This window comes from Plasmodium brasilianum, chromosome 12, assembly GCF_023973825.1.
Source record: "Plasmodium brasilianum strain Bolivian I chromosome 12, whole genome shotgun sequence".
NCBI classification, from domain to species: domain Eukaryota; phylum Apicomplexa; class Aconoidasida; order Haemosporida; family Plasmodiidae; genus Plasmodium; species Plasmodium brasilianum.
This window is the reverse complement of record NC_090125.1, coordinates 3338568-3363118: the sequence shown is the minus strand read 5'-3', so window position 1 is coordinate 3363118 and position 24551 is coordinate 3338568. Positions and strand designations below refer to the sequence as shown.

The 24551-nt window shown below is 25.6% G+C and overlaps 6 protein-coding genes across 6 annotated transcripts; 3 read left to right on the top strand and 3 right to left on the bottom strand.

The window, feature by feature from the left end:
* Window positions 1-562: 562 nt before the first annotated feature.
* Window positions 563-2380, bottom strand: MKS88_004684 (cytochrome b-c1 complex subunit Rieske; the record flags this gene model as incomplete). Its single annotated transcript, XM_067217881.1, has 3 exons — window positions 563-781; window positions 1129-1190; window positions 1312-2380. 3 exons carry the CDS (start codon window positions 2378-2380, stop codon window positions 563-565), a joined length of 1350 nt encoding a protein of 449 aa, XP_067072265.1.
* Window positions 2381-8322: 5942 nt separating this feature from the next.
* MKS88_004683 (oocyst rupture protein 2) lies at window positions 8323-11814 on the top strand (the record flags this gene model as incomplete). Its single annotated transcript, XM_067217880.1, has 2 exons — window positions 8323-11625; window positions 11782-11814. The coding sequence occupies 2 exons, from the start codon at window positions 8323-8325 to the stop codon at window positions 11812-11814; spliced, it is 3336 nt and encodes a 1111-aa protein (XP_067072264.1).
* Window positions 11815-12749: 935 nt separating this feature from the next.
* Window positions 12750-13292, bottom strand: MKS88_004682 (cytochrome c oxidase subunit ApiCOX26; the record flags this gene model as incomplete). Its single annotated transcript, XM_067217878.1, has 1 exon — window positions 12750-13292. The coding sequence occupies one exon, from the start codon at window positions 13290-13292 to the stop codon at window positions 12750-12752; it is 543 nt and encodes a 180-aa protein (XP_067072263.1).
* Window positions 13293-14088: 796 nt separating this feature from the next.
* Window positions 14089-15928, bottom strand: MKS88_004681 (leucine carboxyl methyltransferase; the record flags this gene model as incomplete). Its single annotated transcript, XM_067217877.1, has 6 exons — window positions 14089-14451; window positions 14652-15011; window positions 15097-15159; window positions 15336-15400; window positions 15582-15670; window positions 15861-15928. 6 exons carry the CDS (start codon window positions 15926-15928, stop codon window positions 14089-14091), a joined length of 1008 nt encoding a protein of 335 aa, XP_067072262.1.
* Window positions 15929-19412: 3484 nt separating this feature from the next.
* On the top strand, window positions 19413-20336 carry MKS88_004680 (vesicle-associated membrane protein; the record flags this gene model as incomplete). The annotated part of the gene is made up of 2 exons (XM_067217876.1): window positions 19413-19905; window positions 20110-20336. The coding sequence occupies 2 exons, from the start codon at window positions 19413-19415 to the stop codon at window positions 20334-20336; spliced, it is 720 nt and encodes a 239-aa protein (XP_067072261.1).
* A 2655-nt stretch (window positions 20337-22991) lies between these two features.
* On the top strand, window positions 22992-24385 carry MKS88_004679 (triosephosphate isomerase; the record flags this gene model as incomplete). Its single annotated transcript, XM_067217875.1, has 2 exons — window positions 22992-23103; window positions 23751-24385. 2 exons carry the CDS (start codon window positions 22992-22994, stop codon window positions 24383-24385), a joined length of 747 nt encoding a protein of 248 aa, XP_067072260.1.
* Between the last annotated feature and the right edge of the window lie 166 nt (window positions 24386-24551).

The following is a 24551-nucleotide window of genomic DNA, read 5'->3' as shown; positions in this document are numbered from 1 at the left end:
ATCTGGTTTCTTTTCATTTTTTTCTTCTTTTTCCTCTTTTTATCCTTTATTCTCCTTTTTCATCCATATTTTCCATTTCTTTTTTTTTTTTCTTTCCCTCTTATTATTTGTTTTAACACCCCCTTCTTATTAATTTTTTGAAAGGATATTCGTATGTGCATATAAATGTAAATAAATAAATAAATAAATAAATAAATAAATAAATATATATATATATATATATATATTTGTATGTGCACAACTTCCTTTTAAAAGACAGACATGTTTCGTAATATTCGTATGTTTACAAACTTAAAATGCAATTTTCTTTGTTCCTTCAAGTGATAATTATGATGAAATTTAACTAGATTTACTCCTAGCGTGAACAATGTTATGCTTCAGAAGATAAACCATCATGTAGCCATTAATAAGGTAAAACTGATATTCGACAAGCTTTTTAAAAAACAGAAAAAAAAAAAATACTAAATCCATGGCATTTATAATTTTTCAGTATAATTAACATAGACATCTTCCAAAAAAAAACCACTACAACGTTGAGTAACTAAAACTCCCATGTTTGTGATCACAAAAAAGGGTCACATGGGAATGCCTCTATTAAACTTTTTATTTTTATTTTATAATATTTTATTTTTTTCAGTCTTACTCTATCCTCACACCCCAAAATACGCATATACTCAGCCGAGGTACTGCAGGACGAATCGCTCATTCTAAATAAAACAAATTCGTAAATTTCATTTAATACATAAACCGTTTTCCCTTTTTTTTCCTCATCATTTTGCAACTTATGAAGGGAAATTGAAAAAAAAAATATGAACGACAACAATTGCTCAATAATTGAATCGTTAATTAACCTACATATCTGTAGTATACATGGCATACTGTATATACGTCCTCTTGTTGTTTTGCTATATATATATATATATATATATATATATGTACACATGTGCATACACTGGTCAGTTCTACTTCAAAAAGGCGCACACATACACCATAACATTTTAAAACAATGTTCGTTACAAATGCACTTCAAATTAAAAAAAAAAAAAAAAAAAAAGAGCCCCTTTAAATGGAATGATGACTATTCGAATATGTATCGGCTAAAGCATATACAAAACTGGAGATTCTAACATGGACAATAAGGCAACACACATCTCCCTTAGATGTTGCAAAAATGGCAAAGTTAACTTGCGCTCAGTGGTAAGGAACAGAAGACACAGAAAAGTGTGATTCGTAAGACATTTCTTACACAATAGTGAAATAGGAAGGCATATATTCCCTAATCTCATTACTCCAGTACCACACCAAATCAACCAATTTTAATAGTATTTTCGTCAACAAATTCATATGGAGGAACTTCCAAATTTGAAGGTGCTGGGCCTTGACGAACCCTACCGGAATTATCATAATGAGATCCATGACATGGGCAAAAATAACCGCTATAATTTCCTCCAGGTGCAGGTATACAACCTAAATGAGTACAAACTCCTATATTAACTAGCCATTCGGGTTTAATTGTTCTGTCTGAATCTAATTGTGGGTCTCTCATGGTCTCAATTAGTTTATCATCATCTCTTGCTCTTTGAATATCTTCAGGAGTTCTATGCCTTACAAAAATAGGTTTACCCCTCCATTTAATAACAACATGTTCTCCTGGGCTAACTGTTCTCATATCTAATTCGGTAGTACCTTCTGCTACTAAATCCTTTGAAATCCAAAAAAAATGAACGGACTTACATATAGTTGATCTCATAATTGAAGACATAATAAAAAAATAAGATGCACTTATAAAATACATAAATGTTCTCCTATCTGCATTCCCACTTCTTAATCTGTATTCTCTAAAATCAGGATGATATTCAGAATTTATACTATCAGGGTTGGGTGTATTTTCAATATAACCAGCTGGTCTAAAATTATTGGGTTCAAACTTGCCTACGGAAACAACTGCAGGTTCATTAGGATCATTCCATACATCTGTTCTTGTTACATTAGCTCCACTAGCTAATTCACCTTTCTTTAAATCTGGTTTCCTAGGAAATACAGGTTCAGCTGTTTGATTATAGTGAGCATACCTCGTTCTTACAAATATACCTTCATACTGATGAGGATGATTTGATGGTTCAACTAATTCAGACAAATCGTCGACACTTTTATGACTAATGTTTTTCTTTTCTTCTATTTCCCATAATTTAATATCCTCCGCATGATCAAACAAATTCTTATAACTTGGATTTTCAGATGCAGGTGGTACTCTATCGTTTTCTTTTATGTTATGGTTAAATGTTCCACCAAAGGTTCTCTTACTAATTTTGTTAAACTCATTTTTTCTTGACCGTAAGTTACTTTTCAAAAACAAATCGATACTCCTAATTCTTATCATTTTATTCTCACGTACTCGTTTCTTCCTCTTTATATTTTTCGCACAATCCGTTCATTCCTCTTTGTAAGTTCATGCGTAAATACACACAAAATGTTACATAAATGCTTATAAAAAATTAATTAAGTACATACAGTTGCATTCCATGTATAGCAAATATGCCTTTGCAGATTTCCCTTTAACCAATCTTATATGCTTGTATGTATGTATTCGCTAATGTGTATATACAGACTTGTACATGCACGTGGGTATACAAATATTTACATATATACGTAAAAATATACACATACGTTTTTCATTAAAAACCCCTATTTCCGCGAACCTTCCGAAACATATGAAACAAATATAGCCCCTAATAATTTAAAGAAAACTAATTTATTTGATAATTGTGCTACACAAAAAAGAAAATGTAAAAGTGGCATTAATATAATGTGAACAAGTTTTGTATTTTACAAATGAACTAAAAAGTTTAGCCACACAACGCATAATGAACTTCAATTTATTTTACTTTCTTTTATTTCATTTCATTTTATTTCAATTCAACCCGTCTCATACCTTTCATTTCACCTTTTTTTTTTTTTTTTTTTCATTTGATTAATGTATTTTTCCTCCACAAACGTATTGAGAAGACCATAATGCGTTTATAAAGAGAGTTGAGCAAAAATAATAATTCCAAATGTAGTAATAAAATGCGAATTTTATTTTTTTTAAATTATGCATACATCATTACATATGTACCTATACATATATATAAATGTATACGAATTTATTTTATCAGGACATTCATGAAAAAGGGATTGCTATCAAAAATTAAACTAACAAAACGTTTGCAATGGAATAGCAAAAAAGGCGTACAATTATAAGATGGAAAAATTTCCTTTAATAATGAAAAATTTACGCCCCCTCGCGTATGTGTAATTAAATGATGTAAGTACTTGCTTATATATACATAAATATATGTACGCGTACATATTAGTGCACATACGAAATCGTACTAAATTTTGCTTTTTCGGAAAAATGACATTAAGTAAGGATAACTAAACATATGAATAACACTATTCCCAAATTACAAAATTTTAAAAAATAAATAATGCGCTCAATTAAAAAAAAAAAAAAAAATTGCATTCCTGACCATTTATTATTGGAAATGTTCCATATTTTGTTTGACTTTTTATTTGTCACTCATATATGATATATAATATTAACCATTTTATACAGCTATAAAATAAAAATAGATAGTAATTGTTTCTTTACTAAAGAGGGGGACACACAAATACAAGTATGTATATACACTCATGTGTTCATGTATGATGCATATAAGAAATATTAAGAGAAGATTCTACGAAAAAGAAAAGCTTTGTGCCTGGAAGCTCATTGAACAAATGTGAAAGAAAAGTGTGCACAATTTCCGTTCATAATTTTTCAGGCATTTTGTTTTATTTCGCTTCGTTATATTTCGCTTCGTTATATTTCGCTTCGTTCTATTTCGCTTCGTTCTATTTCGCTTCGTTATACATTTCATCGTTATATTTTGCAGCGTTATACTATGCTTTGTTATACTTAAAATTTTTTTCATACCAGGGTTAGGCTTGCAATTATTAAAGATCAGCAATATTTATATATAATAATTACACATATAATGTCGCGTAATTGCCGTTCATGTGTGAAGTATTCGCGTGAGATAGCTCAACAATGCTAGCATATTTGCTATACTATAAGAAAAACAAAATAAAATGAACGTAAAAATAAAAATAAAAATAGAGATACGCATTTCTATCAATTTTCGACTTAAGTAATGATAAAAACTAGACAACATGAGAATGATCCTTCCTAAAAGTAGTACATACGGACGAGGGTCGTTTTTTTTTTATTCCTTTTTTTATGGAAAGGTAAAATTGCACGTCACTGATTATATCTTATGTTAACCCTATTTTTTTATGATTCTTTTCGCGTTATATTTATGCTAAGTGAAATTCGCAGTGCAGAATTGGAGAAAAAAAAATTATAAGCAGTGAACAATATAATTACATGTTTGAAAGTTTTAACACTAGTAATGCTGCATTAATTGGCTGTGCTACAAAAAAAAAAAAAATAATAATACGAAAAAAGGACATACTACGTTAATTTTGTGACCGAACTTATTTCTTAGCAGCACAATGATTATTTTTATTTTACTAAAAGGATTATAATTTTAAAGAGGAAAATGGTTGCTCTTTATGAACAAGTAACCATTAATTACTCCATTTGTATATATATATATATATACATACGTACACACACATATACATATATGAGTAGTATAAAAAATGAAACCTTAAATATTTCTGTCATTTGCGGGAATGACTTTTTTCTTTGTGCGCAATGCAGTGGCAGTGGTATAAGAGAACGAAGTATGTAAAAATAAAATAAGTAAAAAAAAGAGGAAAATTATCTATTTTTATTATTCTAAAAAATGTATATATATATATATATATACAAATAGAAACCCACCCCCTTACAAAGTAATCTTTTTAAATATTACACATTTTTAGACTTCCGCAAGTAAAATATTTTTCCTTTTTCGTTTTTTTTTTTTTTTCTTGTTATATTAAAAATATTTAAAGATTGAAACTTGAACACAGCTTTCTTCAATTAATATAAAAAAGGAAAGAAAAAAAAAAAAGGAAAGCAAAAAGAAAAATAAAAGAAAATTTTTTTATTTTCTTTTTGTTTTTTTTGCCTGTCTTCCGTATAAAATGTATATATATTTTTTTTCTTTTTTTATTCTTCATTCTGTGTAATCTACGTATATATATATGTATATATATACATATAATTACAGCTTTCAATACTTGATTTTTTTCTTCTATTTTCTTCCTCCACCTATCATAATGTTGTAAAAGTAAAATTCTTTCTATATGCATATATATATATATAATATACAAAAAAAATTTTTTTTTTTTTTATTTACGAATATATACTAACGTCTATGTATAAAACATATTTTTAACTTTAAATATACTTTAATGTATTTTTTTTAAAACAACATTTTTATGTTTCTTTCCAATTTTTAGTTCATAACACACTGCTTGAATTCATTAATATTAATGTAGCAATTTTCAAAAAACACAACTGTTTGATGAGTGATTTGAAATACACATAGCAAAAAGAAAAAAAAGAAATAAAAGGAAATAAAATGAAAAAAATGAAAAAAACGAAAAAAACGAAAAAAAAGAAAAAAACTAAAAAAGGAAAAAAACGAAAAAAAAGAAAAAAAAGAAAAAAAAGAAAAAAACTAAAAAAAGAAAAAAACTAAACAAATGAAAAAAACGAAAAAAATGAAAAAAACGAAAAAAATGGAAAAAAGAACGTAGAAAGGAAATTACAATTACCTTTTTTTTCATACATTTTGTCGGTTGTTCATCAGTTAAACTAAATCTTTAGGAGCGAAAAAATATTTTTAATAGAAAAAAAAAAAAAATTCCCTAAGAGATTATAGAAAAATATTACATTTTTTTTGTTTATAATTTTGTGTATACAAGTGCATATTTTCATTATTTGTAAAAAAGGAAAAAAACAATATATATATACGAAACGATGTGTTAATATATATCTTATTAAATTTTATATCAGTACACATATAAAACATAAACGCCTATGTGTACTTATATGTATATATGTTCATTTATAGTTTTTACTTTTCTTACAACATACATTTTTGTGAGTTTCCTTAAGTATAGAATATACCTTTTTCGTCTTTGTTAAGAAATTATATTTTACTATTAAGACATATGCAAAAGTTCACATATAAATATAAGCACATTATATATATATGTGTAGACTTATACATGTTTGCGGCTTGTCCGTCCAGACTATTTTTTGCAGTCATTTTACTACTTTTTTTTCCTGTTTTGTCGTATATCTTCTCATGTATGTTTTACTTGTAAATATATTTATATTTGTATGTAAATATTTTATGTGTATGGGTCTATGTATTTATATATAAGCATGCATAATCCTACCTACTATTTTTGCTACATTCATCTCAAGGAGTCTTTAATTTTCCTTTTTTTTCCTTCATTTAAAATTTTTTGCTTTTTAAAATTATTATACTGTATTTCAATTTACATCGTATTTATTTTACAACAATTACACTTTTTAAGTTCATAAAAAATATATTTTTTTATTAATGTTAACTTCTGATAAGTTTATGAAATGATGTGTCAAACAATTTTAATTATTTTTTTTTATACATGTATATATATATATATACATACACATTTAAATAAATGACAGATATGTGAAAAAAATAATAAATGAGAGATACATAAATATTTCCTTTTTTCATTTTTCTTTTTCCTTTCCTTTTTTTCCATTTATCGTAATATAAAAAATTAAATTGATAGCAAGGCATATCTATTTCATTGTTTTATATTTATGTTTTCCTCATAAAGCCTTATATGTATAATTTTGTTATATGATAAAAAATAAAGAAAAAGAAAAAGAAACACCACGTATGCGAAAAAGTATATGTATATTTACATAAATACATACACATTCATGTGTTACACGCGAGTAATACACATACGTGCGTACGTCATTACAATTTTTTTTTTTAAAAAGCTTATCACATAAAAACCCATTTCATTGTGAAGTCCTTATTTATTTTTAGTAGTTTGTAAACAAAGTTTGTTTTTTGTGTAATTATTTTTTTTACATGTTCGTGCAAATTTTGGAAAATTCAAGAGAAAAACAAAAAGAAAAAGAAAAGATAAAAAGAAAACAGTAAATAAGAAAGCAGAAAGGAGAAAAAAGAAAAAAAATACAGTTAAAATATATTTAAGAGAACTTTATATTTTTTGTATAAATAACCACAAAAGTACATTACAGCATAAAAATTCATGTCCAGCGAACATTTTTTTTTTTTTATGTGTATTTGACAAAAGTTTCTGTGTTGACTGATTTCTGTTAGACTCCTTGTGATGCTCGAAAGCAAAACAAAAAAGAGAAGAAACAAGGAATCAAAGTAGATAAAACGAAGCCTCACATTTATTGTGTTTTTCACAGATTGCAGTTACATTTATGAATACATATAAATAAATATAAAAAGAATAGCACAAATAGTACAAACTAGTATAAAACAGAACGGCACATTTATGAACATTAAAAAAATTGGAGGACACCTTTAATATATTCATAACAATAAGCAGTGACTGAATAGTTTATAAAAAAAAAAAAAGAAAAAAAAAAGGGAAAAGATAAGAAAAGAAGTTGCTTTGCTACATGATATGCAGACTAGATGAAAAAGACCACATACATATATATGTATATATTTATATTCCTAGTTCACATTCACAAAAGTCAAAAAATGTACATATATGTAAATGCATGTGTGCGGGTACATATATTTGCATTATATATACACATATATATATTTTTTTTTTTTACATATTTGAAACAGTCATTTTATAAATTTATTTGTATTTTGGAAGATACTTTATTTCAATAATTAGTATTCATATGATTAATTTTTTCTGTTACGTTAACTTCGATTGTTTGAATTACGTAACTGTTTTGTCTATATCTCTGTTCTGGCCTATGTTGTTACATATGAAGCTTTGCTCCTTTGACTTGCATGAAATAATCATATCGAATTGAGAATATTCTTGCACATATATATGCATTTACTTATTTATTTATATTTCCTATATCTAAGCAAAAATAGTGCTACTAGTATTTCCTTTTACAAATATTATTATAACCATTTCTTTTGTCTCACAATCGTTACGTATATTACTGAGATTTGTTATTTTTTAATTTTTTTTAAACCTTTTGTTTTATTCCTCTCCTTCCTTTTCATCCCATCTCCTGCAGCCTTTTAGTACGTTTTATTATTATTATTTTTTTTTTTTTTTCTGCTTCTTTTTTAATGGTATCCCTTTTTTTTCCACCCAATATATGTAGATATGAATATTAAAAACACGAAAAATGAAGAAGTCGACACTTTTTGGAAAAAACAGCTAGACGAGATAAATAACATGAGTTTAGAAGAATTAAAAACACATCATTTACCAATATCTAGAATAAAAAAAATTATGAAAGAAGATGATGAGATAAAAAGTAACCAAATGGTGTCAGCTGATACACCTGTATTATTAGCAAAGGCATGTGAATTATTTATTATGGAGTTGACTAGCTATGCATGGAAGTACACTGAAGAAAGTAAAAGAAGAACATTACAAAGACAAGATGTTATTGCAGCTGCTTGTAAAAAAGATATATTCGATTTTTTAATTGACTTAATACCAATAGAAGACCGAATTAAAAACATCAATTTAAATATGAAAGGGATAACAAAAAAAAACAGTGGCAAGATTAATTTTGATGTGGTAAAGCAGTATTATAACCAATATACTCCATCTTGTACTGATAGAAATAGTATCGGTACACATGTTGCAAATACCTTGGCTACTTCCAACACGGTTAATACGATAAACACGATAAACACGATCAACACGACTAATACGACTAACTCGGCCTACACTTCTAACACTGCTAACATCAATAGCCCTTATAACAACTGCTCAAACAATTTTAGTTCCATATATAGGATAAACGACTCAGATAACGCAATGAATTACCCCGTTAACTTTCCAAGTAATTTACTTATGAGTTTGAGTCAGAGCAACCATTTTTTCGAGGATAATTCTAACCCAAACCATAATAGCAATAACAGTTATAATATCAATAATAGTATGAACTATGGTGTAACAAACAGAGGAAATCATAGCGGAAATATTAATGGCAATAATAGCGGCAACATGAGCTGCAATATGAGCGGAAGTATTAGCGGGAGTATGAACGGAAGTATGAACGGAAGTGTTAGCGGAAATAATAGTGGTAGTAATGGTGGTCGTTATAGTGATCGAAATAGTGCTAATAATAGCAGAAACAGCCTTTCCATGTACGATATTAACGCGATTGCAAAGTACAACCGAGGTACCCCATCCAGCAATAATAACAACTTTTCAATGGATGAGATTTTTAGTAATAACAATATGGAGCATATGAACTTTAACAACTATGCAATTAATAACAGTAAGAATAGACAATATAAAGAAGATATGGTGAAAAATAATATGCTAAGTGAATCTGGTGATATTAGTAATGAAATATTTCAAAATATACAAGCTAGTAGAACTATAAATATACCAAGTACAATGCAAAATAAAGATTTTCATCATAGGAACAATACGACGTATAAAAAGATACAACAAATAAATAATAAAATTTGTTATCCTATGAATACAACTGTTCCAGGAGAAGGTAATAATCACAATTCTAATGGGAACTCCAATATGAATATAAGTATGTCGTACAATGAATTTAACGATGAAATGAAAAAAGAAAATTTTCACTCCAGTGAACAAGCAATACAAGATATGTACATGCATGATATAAGTTCAAGTTTTCAAAGATATCCATCTGTAAAAACTGATGATAAAGCTACTGATGATTACAAATTACAACAGGGGTATACATACAATTATCATAATAGTGCCAACAAAATAAACAGCAATTTAATTAGCGCCATCTCAAATAATAATTTAATTGATAACTTAAATAATGGTCTAGTTAACATCCCATCGAAGAACTGTATAGTTAACACTCCCACAAATAACAACCTTATTAGAAATACTCAAAATATTAATATAAATGAAAACATTCCCAGAGTTATATCAGCATGTTCCCCTTCTTTTGACCTAAAGAATAACACGAATATGGACGTGTCAAAAATGATAACTAACAGGGTACCAAATAATGAGATGAAAAATAATTTTAATAAAAATAATAATTCTCATAATAATATGATTAAACAAAATAATATTACCTTAAATGAGTATAGCAATATTGCGAATAATATGCAAGGAAATTTTAAAAATGATATGATGAATATGAACTTCTTATCTGCTAAATCAAATAGAGACTTAAACAAAGACATGTTAAATAATTATTTTAAAATGAATTACAACAACCCAACAGCTACTAGCACTACCACTTCTACAGCTGCCACTACTACAACAAATGTTAACAGTCAAAGTGGTTACAGCAATCATGCTAGTCACAGCAGTCTCAGTAGTCACAAGAACCAGAGCAGTCAAAGTAATCACAGCAATCATAGCAATCGCAACACTCAAAATAGTCATAGTAATCGAGGTAGTCATAACAATCGAAACAGTCATCATAACCACAAGTTAAACAACACACAGTCCAGTGATAACCGAATAAAAGACGCACTATTAAATGATATCCTACTGAGTGACAGCCTTCTGACGAATCAGTTGAATAACGGACAAATGAGTAGTAATCTATTAAACAGTAACCAGGTCATTAGCAAACAGTTAATTAACAATCAGTTAGTGATCAATCCGTTAAGCAATAATCAGCTAGCTAATAACCAGTTAAGCAATAATCAGCTAGCTAATAACCAGTTAAGCAGTAACCAACTAACTAATAACCAGTTAAGCAGTAACCAACTAACTAATAACCAATTAAGCAGTAACCAACTAACTAATAACCAGTTAAGCAGTAACCAACTAACTAATAACCAGTTAAGCAGTAACCAACTAACTAATAACCAGTTAAGCAGTAACCAACTAGCAAATAACCAAATAATTAATAACAATCTAGTTAAAAATCACATAGTCAAAAGCCATTTAACTAATAACCAACTTGTTAATAACCAAATGGCAAACAGTCAGATGACTAATAACCAAATGGCTAATAACCCAATGAATCATCACATGAATAATTCATTAAACAGTCATATGAATATTCATTTAAACAACAAAATAAATAACCAATTAAAAAACCACATTAATAGTCAGTTAAATACTCAACCAAATTCACATATGAGTGCTACAATGAATAAACAGCTAACGTCCCTAATGAATGAAACTTCTATGAACAATATAAATGAAAATATTATAAATGATATTATCAATAATTCAGAAACTAGTGTAACCAAAAATTCTTCAATAAATATAATTAATCAAAATATCGATAATAGCGTTGTACATAATCATTTAAATAATATCATACCAAATATGAAACCAAATATACAACAGAATATGAAAGTTAATGTCCATTCAAATATGTATATGAACCCTAATGCACAGAATGTTCCCTACCAACCTTCGCACAAATATGCAATGCCAGAAAATAATTACATATGTAATTATAACCCGCAACAATATCATAACAATAAAGTAAAGAAAAAAACGTATACCTATTCGTAGAAATTTGCAAATGTTCATACACATATACATTCACGTACGCATACATGTACACGCACATGTAACTACAACAAAAAATATTTCTTTATAATCACATTTTGGCTTCCTTTTTTTTTTTTTTTTTTTTAGACCATTAATGAAAAATTAACAGATAATTTTTAAGATTTATAAATTTGTTTAATGCATATTTCGAACAAGTTATTTGTCGCTGTGGTGTCATATATCCATACCTGTATATGCATATACATGTATGCAAAAGCAAACAGATGTACATATATATATATATATATAGGTATTTTTTTTTTTTCCCCTGTAATTTTTTAATTTCAACACATAAATTATCCAATAGGCGGTGAGCACCAAATTAAGTGAGAACAATATACGATGCACACTTGTAATAATGTATATTTTTTTTCATTTATTTTTTTTTTTTGTTGTTGTTGTGCTTCACATTTATAGTTCTCTTTATATTTAAATTACAACTGTAAAATATTTATTCAACTTTATAAGTATATTATAAATTACAAAAATACAAAGAAAGCAATGGGTAAATTAAAATGCAAAAGGTGCTTCTTTTTTTTTTCTATTTTTTTTATCAATTGAGCATATGCGTTTTACTGATTTTTTTAAATTACTAAATTGTAAGAAAAATAATTCTTTTTTAAATAATCTATTACTCTCCAATTTTACCATCTTCAAGATAAAATACTTATTGCAATTTTTTTTATATAAAATTCTATTTTTATTTGTCGCTCTTATTAAGTAGGTACTCTTACACGAGCGGCTAAGCATTTATTCGAAATGCTAAAATGGATAATAATATGGAAGTAATGATAGTGATAACATAATAATATGTTAAGAAAAAATGGTACTAGTTTTTATAGAAAAAGGGAAGAAGTGTTGTAACTTGAAACAAATGATTGTATGCGCATAAAAAAAAAAAAAAAAAAAAAAAAAATTACATTATACGTATCATATATATATATATATATATATATGTGTACGCGTGTGTAATTATAGCTTCAAATGGTGCAGGGTGTGCAGGTAATTGATGAGGCCCTGAATAACGGCTAACGGCTTCGTTTTCTTCCTTCTATTCACTCCTCCGGCTGTTCATTTGATTGAATATACCCTATGCTTTCATAATATTTTTGCATATATTTGTGAGAATTCTTTTCATGCGTCGGGTTATCAATGTCATATTTTGGAACTTCGAAAAAAAATGGAAACCTACCATAAAATGCAGTCCTTTTGGGTCTAAAACACCAGGGGTCTACTTCTTGGTAATCTGATTCATTATCTATTAATGTGCTTTTAAACGACTGACTAAAATTTCTTAACCAGTGATTATAATATGGGAGTGAATAAGCATGATGTTGGTATCTGTCAATTATATTTCTTCTTTTATCTTGTCTTCTAAAATGTACATCAGGATTAAACAGTAAATGTCGTATTAAAAATGACACAGATATTGCTACTGCATAGTATGATATAAAATAATAATTATATTGAGTTGGATCGTTAAACCAACTATTGTAACTCTTTTTAAAAAAATATCTTAACAGCTTATTATCAGAATAGCAACCATTGAAGTTACGAAAAAAGTTGAAAAAATGTTGCGCGTTCTCAAATATAAACATTCTTAAATAAAAATAAAAAAAAAGAAAAGAAAATTCAAGCTATACCATAATATTCAAAAATCTCAAACTGTTAATCTGATTTGTTTTTGTTTTTACAGGATATGAAAAAACAGATAAATAACAGAATTGTAGGAATATTTTTCTATTTTTAATTTATCTTTTCCTTTTACACATTCTTCTAAATATTAGGAAAAATGTATGTTTCATCTACCATTTACAGTTTATGCTTTGCTTCATATTTTAATTTTTATTTTACTTCGTATATTCTTATTTTACTTTGAATTTTTCTTATTTTACTTTGTATTTTTCTTATTGAATTTCGTACTTTGCAATTTAACTTGTTACTTTTTCACTTTATTTCACTATTTTTTATTTTATTATACTATTTTACATTTTCTTTTTTTTCTTCTCTTTTTTTTTTTTTTTTCATTACTACAAAATTGTTCATCAACAATTCATATGCACAGCAGTATGTTAAGAATTTTTATTTTAATTTTTCGTTTTAACTGAGTATTCAAGTTTATGCTTTTTAATGCATTGCACACTTCTTAAATGGATAGTGCCTTGTGACATGAAATTGAAGTTAAAATTATTTTACTCTGTTATCATTTATAAAAAGTTTTTAATTTAAATTCGATGAAACAAATAAACAAATAAACAAATAAATATATGTATATATATATATATATAAGCAAAAAATATATATCCATGTACCAAGTAACGTTAAAATAAAATGTACACATGTATGTTTTGCAAGTGTGCTATTTTAAATATAAAAGAATGTACACCCTTACACCTATTTAATGTAGGCCTCCTCTTTCCTTTTTTTTTTTACTTTTAAAAAATCATTTAACTCATTTAAGTTTAAATTATTGTGACAGTTGAATGCAACAAGTATGAAATAATGATTTTGTAACAGCTTCCATTCTTCAAACTCGTCAAACATTTCTAGTTTCTCAACCATCTTTCTTTCCTCTGTACTTATGTGGTAATCATATATTTCATTCATGTCATTTATATACACATTAAGCCAACCTAGTGTTTTAAACCTTTTCAGTTGTAAATCTAAATTGTTGTACTTATAAATACTTTTTAATTTTATGCCTCTTTGGCTAAAATTGTCTATCATTACCTTTCCAAATGCCGTACTTGGGTTAATCTTGCAAATGAAAAAATAAGGGAAATGTTAGGGCAAAAACATGGAAAGGTATCAACTTGGCAAGAAAAAAACATAGAAATGCATAAACTTAGCAAGAAAAAAACATAGAAATGTATAAACTTAGCAAGAAAAAAACATAGAAATGCATAAACTTAGCAAGAAAAAAACATGACATGGAATAAAAGCGACTGCTGAATTACCTGTTCGTACACAATTATGCAGGAAGTATTTTGCATAATTTCACTTAACTTTTTTATCAAATGATCACTGTTTTCGACTTCTAAATATATGAGAACACATTCACATATAAAAAGGGTGGGTAATCTAAAATCAAACCCATGACTTGTTAAAATATTTTCCAAACATATGGAATTATTTAAATCGAAAGAAAGCATTTTATAATTCTCACAATTGATAACATCTCCTTCTTCGTTTTCTTTACATTTCTCATCATATTTTAAAAATTTTTTTAATAGTTCGACATTCTTTATTATGCTCGTTTTTTCATGTAATAATTCAAAGAAATCAATTTCGTAGTATTTCACGTTTTTGCCTTGTTCCTGTTAATAAATAAATATAAAATATTAAAAAAGTTCTATGAGAACGTTCATAAATGAGTTCATAAGAATTTAATTCTTTCATTACGCAAGCCCAAAAAAAGGTAGTGTCTAAACCTGCGCCGATGTTCACTACTTGAACAGGTTGCGCCTACAAATAACGTCATAAACGTGCACGCACATATATATATATATATATATATGCATGCATATATACATACGTAAGTAGAAACGTACATACATGTATATACGTTTTGCGGACGTAATGGTCACACATATGTATTAACAAAATTCCTTAAGGAGATTACTGTTTCCTTTTTCAGTTACATTGTCAAATGACTTAAAAAAAAGCTCAATATATTTTCTCAAAGCTGCAACACGGGAATAATAACCTTTCACCAATAAAAAAAAATATATATGTATATATCCAGAGGAACATATGAGAATATATTAAAGCATTTTTTAAAAAGGTGAATGTTAAAATACGAGTAATTTATAAGTAAATATGTATTAATGAAACAAAATTTAATAATGCCTACATATCTATAAACGTAAATATTTTTATTTATAAACCTCTATTTATTAGAGGACTTCTCTTCTCTATTTTTTTTACAAAATATTTCAAGAACGGGTCATCGTAGTACCCTAACTGAACAGCAGAACTGAAAAGGTTAAAAAAATAAAATAAAATAGATAATCATATATATATATATGCACACCTGCCTCCTTTATATGTACATATTCTATTTATTCACAATCCTTATATGTAGAAACAGTTATATCATCAAATCGTTGCTTGTTAAAATGTTTTTAACATTTTTTCTCTTTTTTATTTTTGCTTTTAAAAGTAACAATTTACTACTAGCCGCCTCGTATGTTGTGCTCTGAACTTTAGTATTCGATAATTTTAGTGTACTCATATTTTTCTATTATTTCCCTTTTATATTTATTTTTAATGTAAAAAAAGGGTAGCTGTACTTCAAAAAAAAAAAACGTACAGGCCCTCAGTTAAATTATTGTGTTTTTAAGATAACAGTTTAAATAACATGTTCATTATAAAAAGCATTCGAGTTTCTTTTTTCTATTTCTTTATACTTTTATTTTTTTCTATTTATTTTTTCATTTTTTTTTTTTCTTTCTCTATTTATTTCTTCCTTATTTTTCAGTTTTTTTTTTTTTTTTTTCCTAGGTATAAACTAATGCTCAAATATTATAGAAGTTTTATATAAAGCTTAATTTTGATGGATCTATTTTTGCAATATTAATACATTTAGTAAAGCTTTGCTTAAATGAAATGTTATTCATTGTGAACTTTAAAATAGCAAAACAATATAAAATTAAATAATAAAATTAGAAAATCCTTTTTTTTTTTTTTAAATAATAACCTTCCTTTTTAATCAAACTTGATTGTAATTTTTTCTAATTGACTTTTTCACAATGAAATTGTTTTAGTATTGATACATCTTAATGTGTTGTACTGTGGATTTATTCCATATAATACAAGTCGTTATGCGCGTAAACATATAACACTCAAAATACAAACAAACACGTTTATATTTGTATATATATGTGAATGTACATGTATGTATACCTATATCTATATATATATATATATATATATATATACATACATATAGATATACATACATATAGATATACATACATATAGATATACATACATATAGATATACATACATATAGATATACATACATATAGATATAGATAGCTATAAATATATATAGATATATTTGTGTATACTAATTAAATCCTACATTATATGCCTAGAAAATTTGCTTTCTCCTTTAAATGCGATATAGACATGAATTGGAAAACACCCATATGTATTATTTGGTACTTCATATAAATTTTTTATACATCATGCTTATTTTTAATAATATGTACTTTAATTTTTCTATTTTATAAAATACATTGCATAATGTACATCTTTTGTAAAAAACAAAAAAAGAGGGGTATAAAAAATATGACAAAAAACATATGGAAGACGAAACAGTCAGGGGAGTTTAAACAAAAGTTTGAAAAAAAAAGGGAAGAACCCTATTTACCTACATGAACTATCGTGTAAAATGTCGTATATTATATTGTGAAAAAATTATGTACATAATAAAAAAAAAGAAAAACTTACAAAAATGGTTATGCTCCAAATATATTTATACAGTATGATGAAATAGAACACGTTGTTCTTATTTTTCATATTTCCCTTGATTTTTTTTTTTTAAATAGTAACACCTTTGTATTGCTTTTTAAAATTCAGTTACAACAATAAACCTTTTCACTTACACCATTTTTCACTATATATATACCAATTTTTTAACCAAACGTATTTCTATAATTTTATTGTTTGCATATTATATGTATTAAGATAACTTATGCGCGTTTAAAAAAGCTGTACAGTATTATTGATGATGCTATGCCATTTTTAAAATTACGAACTTGATTTTTTTTTTTTTTTTTTTTTTTTTGTCCTATAGTGTTTTTCCCTATATTGAATCATGTATATTATTTCGGATTGTACATCGCACAAATAATTCATTTTATAAAAAAAAAAGAGAGAGAACTACATTGTAAGTAAACAGTAAGGCACACAATATAGTAAGTCTTCTTAGTCTTAATATATATGTATGCAAATACATACAAACATTTATATATATGTATACGAATATATACAAACAAATATATATGCGAATATATATATGTATTTATTTACATAATAAGCAAATTTCATTTTATATTTTTCTTGGGGAAGTTAATATTTAATTTATTTTATTTTTCCTCGTACATAGGACAATTTGTTCGCTACATTTTCGATATCATATTCTTAAAAGAAAACATGCATATTTTTATTAATAATTTTGATCAGTAGTAATTAGTTTTTTTTTTTTCTTTTTTAATTATTTGATCATCGCAAAAAAACTACAGAAGGTGAAATATTGTAAATCTTTGGGTCATTGCCGAATCTACCAAGGTTTATTATATTTCTAATATATATATTGTATGTATATATACGTGTGCATATGAACATATATAAATATTAATAATTAAAAAAAATTGTCTCACGTGTTATTTTGAAAACTTGTTTTGCTTATTTAATATTAAAAAATTCGTTTTTTCCATGTAGTATGCACTTGAAGTACTTACTGCAATGCAAAGGAAAGAAGACATCTTATATTGAATGGTTCTTAAAAGAAAAAAATCAATTCCGCTTTCTTTTTTTTTTTTTTTTTAAACCTCCAAATTTGTGCTCATATAACTTTTTTTTTTTTTTTTTTCAATGTTTTGGCAAGTACATTTTACATATAAAAATATTATTTTATTATAATATAGTATAAATATAACACGTACATATACATACATAATAAAATGTATATGCACGTATATATGCATATATGTAATATATATATATAATACATTTTTACTCTTATAATATGCATATACTGTATGTATTATGTACGTATAAATATATATACGTGTATATGTATATACCATGTGGGGATAAAAAAATATTTAGATTTATTTTCTTTTTTATTTTAAGCCTTTATTTTTTTTTTTAAATATAAGAAAAAATTATATTTAAACATTGTAATTGATTCACATTGATTTGTATAAAATTTTGCAATTTTTTTTTTTTTTAATACAGTATTATTTCTTTTTTTCTTTTTTCCATTTATATATATTATTTTCTATTTTGCTATCCCTCCAATGCTTTTCATTAATAAAAAGTTTTTTGTTTAAAAATTGTATCATAAAGGAAAAAAAAGTACATATACACTTACATTTATTATATTATATATATATATATGTATGTACGCATTATATATATTATTTGTACGTATTATATATATATTATTTGTACGTATTATATATATATTATTTGTACGTACATATATATATTTGTACGTATTTTTTTATTATAGTTTTTTTTTTTTTTTATTTCACATAGCCATTTATTATTCCTTAATATAATGCAATACTTATTTTATACATAATACATTGAACTTTTTAGTTAAAGGTTTATACATTTTTATAACTTAGATATACTTTTGACATACTGAAAAATAATTAAAAATAAAAATATTGTAAGAAATTCAAAAGTTTTTCTCCAACAAATTAAGATTTGGAATTTTTGTAACAGGAGAAAAGGGCAACATAAGAAAAAAAAATAAAGAACAGATCAAGGGGCAGCATAAAGAACAGATTAAGAGGAAAAATCAAGAAAAAGTTAAGTGTAAAAAAAAAGTATATATTAAGTGGCAGAAAAAAGAACAAGTTTAGGGGGAAAATAAAGATTAAATTGAGGGGGAAAATAAGGATTATATTCAGGAGCAACTTAAAGAATAAAAAAAGGAGGACAAAACGAAATAAATTTAAAAAGGAAAAGTTTAAAAATGAAACTACTGAGAGTAAGTCCAGAAAAAAATATAGAATTTCCTCTTGTTCATTTTCAAGCAGTAACACAAGTTGTGAAATTAGAAAATATAAGTGATAAAAAGGTTGCATTTAAAATAAAAACAACAGCTCCGAACAATTATTTAGTTCGACCATCTTTTGGCTTAATTCATGTAAGAGAAACAATAGATATTCAAATAATTTTACAACCCTTATCAGATAAAGATAATATAACAAATGATAAATTTCAAGTTCAGTGTTTAAATGTTGATGATGATACAGTTGTCGATAAACAATTTTGGGTTACAGTTAATAAAAACGAAATACAAGATCATAAACTTATAGTTGTTTTAAATGATGAAAGTACTAGTAAATTACCCCATTCCTATTTACCATCTAATAATATACCACTTTCCGAAATGAATAATAAAAATAATAATTTAAATTATGTAGAAAATAACTTAAATACAGATGATACTAATATAGCCGAAGGTATAAAACAAAAAGATATACTTACACCAGTATTGAGCACTTATACCTTGTATATATATATATATATATATTCCTATGTGTGTGTGCATGCATATATGTGCCTATTTGAACATGTACATACATAAATATATACATACGTACATATATGTAAGTATACATGAGGTAACTAACCAAATTAATTTTTATTTTTATTTTTTTACGAAGGTTTAAAAGGTGGATTGCCAGGTATGCAGAGGAAGTATCATGAACTTTTAAATTACTGCGTTTTTGTGGACAAGCAAAAAGCAGCATTAGAAAAAGAAAATGAAAGTTTAAAAAATCAACTAAAAGCATATAGTAGCAATTACAATAAGTTTTTTATTGACAATAAACTAATACCAGTTATTATCATTATGCTAGCTATTGTTACGAAGTACATGGGATATTGGTAAATTTATTTCTCAGTTAAGATTATTTATTCGTATTATGCTTATTTGTCAGCGTAATATCTATATAAATATATATATAGATATATACCCATTTTTATAATGTCATTAAAACAAAAAAAAAAAAAAAAAAAAAAAAAAGAAAAGAAAAGAAAAGAAAAAAGAAAAAAACTGTTTATTCATTAAAATTATTTATTTATGTGTGTATTATAATAATATTGAAATTACTACAATTTTAACATGATGATGGCTAAATTACAGCAATGTTAATTATTATACTAACAGTATAACAACATGAAGGACTTCAGTGAAAACAGCAGAATTATATAAAACTCATCTAGACTTTTTGTTTTGAATTTTTTAAAAAAAGTTTTTATTTCTCCATTACTTTTTAATATAAATTAATATAATTCATGAAATTTAATGTGAACTGATACGACGTATTTTATTAATGTGTAAAAAGGGGAAATGTCTACCTATATATATATATATATATATACATATACGTATATAGGTATGTAGGTGCATATATGTAGGTATATATTTTCCCCTTGTATTCCATTTTTCGTATTATCCATGTGTACTTTTGCATTTGCCCCTTTTTTAAAATATAATAAGTATATATATATATATATATATATATATGAAGACAATCTTTTTTTTTATAATTTAGTTCTTTTTTTTTATTTTTGCACATTATTAATTTAATTTTTTTTTTTTTTTTTTTTTTTTATTCAGTATTATTTTTTTATAATTTTATCATTTTATTTATTATAAAAATATATAAAATAATGATAATAAATTTTTTTTTTTCCTTAAAAAAATGGTTATATACAAGAATAGGCAAAATCTTAAAAATGTAGATGCTCTACATTTTTATGAATACCCTCATTATATATATATATATATTATATATATATATATATATATATATATATATATATATATATATGATAACATGCAAAATGTATATAAATTTTTTTGTTTTTGACATAATAATCAACTATCAGAATTGCAGCTTCTTAAAATTGAAAAATAAATATGACTCATAAAAAAAGAGTAGTACTTTATTTGTGAATGTGTATATGTAATTTTGTATATATATATATATATATATATCTCTTAGCATGTACAAGATCGCGGGACTTTTTTTTTTTTTTTTTCAATTTAATGTTTGCACTACTTATGTTGTGTTTGCAAAAAGCTACCATCCTATTATGCTGAAGTTTGTTACATCTAGCTTAAAGAATATTACTGTCTTTAGTTTTGAACATTTGCACATGTATGTAGATGTGATTATGTATTTATAAATATGTATATATGTATACATGTGCATAGATGTATATATTGGGATGCAGAACTTAAGTGCTCGTTGTTTTTTCATTTTTTTTTTTTTTGGATATTCCACCTGCAAATGTCTCTCTTGTTCAAACGATCGATATTCATTTGTGAAAAAATGAAAAAAGGGTACATAATTTTTGCAATATCATAAATTAAAAATTTTTTATAAATGCTGAAAGGAAGTGTTTGTAACCTACTTGCTAATGGGTTTATCTTAAAAATTATTTCAATAAATGCTATAAAGGAGACAATTACTTGCGTAAGGTTACTTTTTTTACTTATAAATTTATATGTACTTGTACAAGTATTACCGCATACATCTATATATATATATATGTACCAATACATATATGTTTTCTCATCCTCTTTAAAACATCCATGTGAAGAGTTTCCAGATGATATTTCATATTTTTAAAACAGTAGTGCATGTTATGAAAGCCCAGAAAAAGTACTATTACCAGGCATGCATATTGTACCCCTGCGAGTGCTCTACATAAAAAAAAAAAAAAAAAAAAAAAAAAAGAAAGTAGAAAAGAAAAAAGAAAAAAAGTACAAACATAAAATAACTATATATGCACAATTATGAAAAAGAAAACAAATAATATTTTTTTTCTCAATTATAGAATTCTAAGATGTGGGCAAAAATAAAATTTTATACATCATAAAAATTAAAATTAAGAAAACAACATAGTAGGACCATTATTAAGTTAAGAAACTTCAAACATTAAAAAGATTCTTTTTTAAAATTGAAAAGTTAAAAAAAATTAAAAAAAAAGCAGAAGCAGAAGTAGAAGTAGAAGTAGAAGAGGAAAAAGATGAAAAAAAAAAACAAAAAACTGATGCAGTAATATTTTATTAAATCCTGATTCTTATCTATTTTTCATTTTAAATTAAATCAATTTTTGTAGATACATATATTAAGTATATATGTAAATATATCGACTGAACTTGCCACTATAATCCAGTTTCACCATAGTTTACGGAATCAATATTTAAGAATTTTAATTAATAATTTTTAAATTCATATTTATATTTTGAAGCTAATTATTTTTACCCTACGAATATTACTTTTATAAACTTGTCTTAGCGTAACATCTGTTAAGCGGAAATCGCATTTTGTGGAAATATTTAAGATGAACGCTTGATATGTGCACATATAAATATATATATAAATATATGTTATACATACTTATATAAATAAATAGTTAATTATCCTGCGCCTTTGTTCATTTTATACCATCGTAGTGAAAGGGTTAAAAAATATTTTTTAAGAAAATTTTTATAAATCTCGAAGAACATTTTATTTTATATTTCTTGAAAATGACAAGAAAATATTTTGTTTCTGCTAACTGGAAGTGCAATGGAACCCTTGAGAGCATAAAGTCCTTAACAGAGAGTTTTAATAAAGTGGACTTTGATCCAAGCAAATTAGGTAAACATACATGCCCCTATACATACATATATATGGGTACATATATACATACTTGCAAGAGTACAATATCAACAGTGGAAAAAAACAACAACTAAGTCATTTATTTTTCTTTTTATATGAATATTTCTATATTAATTATGAAATGTATGTAGTAATTTCATTGGGAATATATAATGATTTATATTATATGTTGTACGTAACATATTATATTTAAGTGTATACACTTGGGGATGGGGGGAAAGGATGAATTGTATATGGTAGTTTTATATGTTACTGCATAATTTTACCTATACAAGCTAATATATAATGAAATGCTGAAAATTTTGCGTGTACATATGTATATAATATATATACACATATAAAGTGTATGTATACATATAAAATGTATGTACACATATAAAGTGTATGTACACATATAAAATGTATGTACACATATAAAATGTATGTACACATATAAAATGTATGTACACATATAAAATGTATGTACACATATAAAATGTATGTACACATATAAAATGTATGTACACATATAAAATGTATGTACACATATAAAATGTATGTATACGCATAAAATATACGTACGTACATACATAAATACACATAATATTTATAAACTTACACACTGACAACGCTCTTCCCCCCTTCAGATGTTGTTATATATCCTGTGTTCGTTCACTACGACTATACGAGAAAACTGTTGAAAGATAAGTTCTGCATGGGTATACAAAACATTTCAAGATATGGTAGTGGTGCATATACGGGCGAAGTTAGCGCAGAAATTGCTAAAAATTTGAAGGTTGATTATGTTTTAATTGGACATTTTGAAAGAAGGAAATATTTTAAAGAAACTGATGAAGATGTGAGGGAAAAATTACAACAATGCATAAAGCTTAACTTGAAAGCAATTGTATGTTTTGGAGAATCATTAGAACAAAGAGAATTAGGTAAAACTATCGAAGTGATAACAAAACAAGTAAAAGCTTTTGTTGATTTAATTGAAAACTTTGATGATGTCATTTTAGCTTATGAACCTATATGGGCAATAGGAACAGGAAAAACAGCAACAGCTGAACAAGCTCAGACTGTTCATAAAGAAATTAGACAAGTTGTAAAAGATATTTGTGGAGAAAAACAATCTAAACAAATTAGAATTATCTATGGAGGTAGTGTTAACACAGAAAATTGTGCATCCTTAATTAAACAAGAAGATATTGATGGCTTCTTGGTTGGCAATGCTTCTTTAAAGGATTCCTTTGTTGATATTATTAAAAGTGCCATGTGAGAAGGTAAAATAGGATATCTTATTTATTTATATGTTTATTTATTTATTCACGCATTTATTCATTAATTTATTCATTAATTTATTCATTCATTTATTTATATTATATTTTTTTTTTTTTTTTGCTTTTTGCGTTCGTCCTTTTCTAACTTATGTTACTATGGCGTCT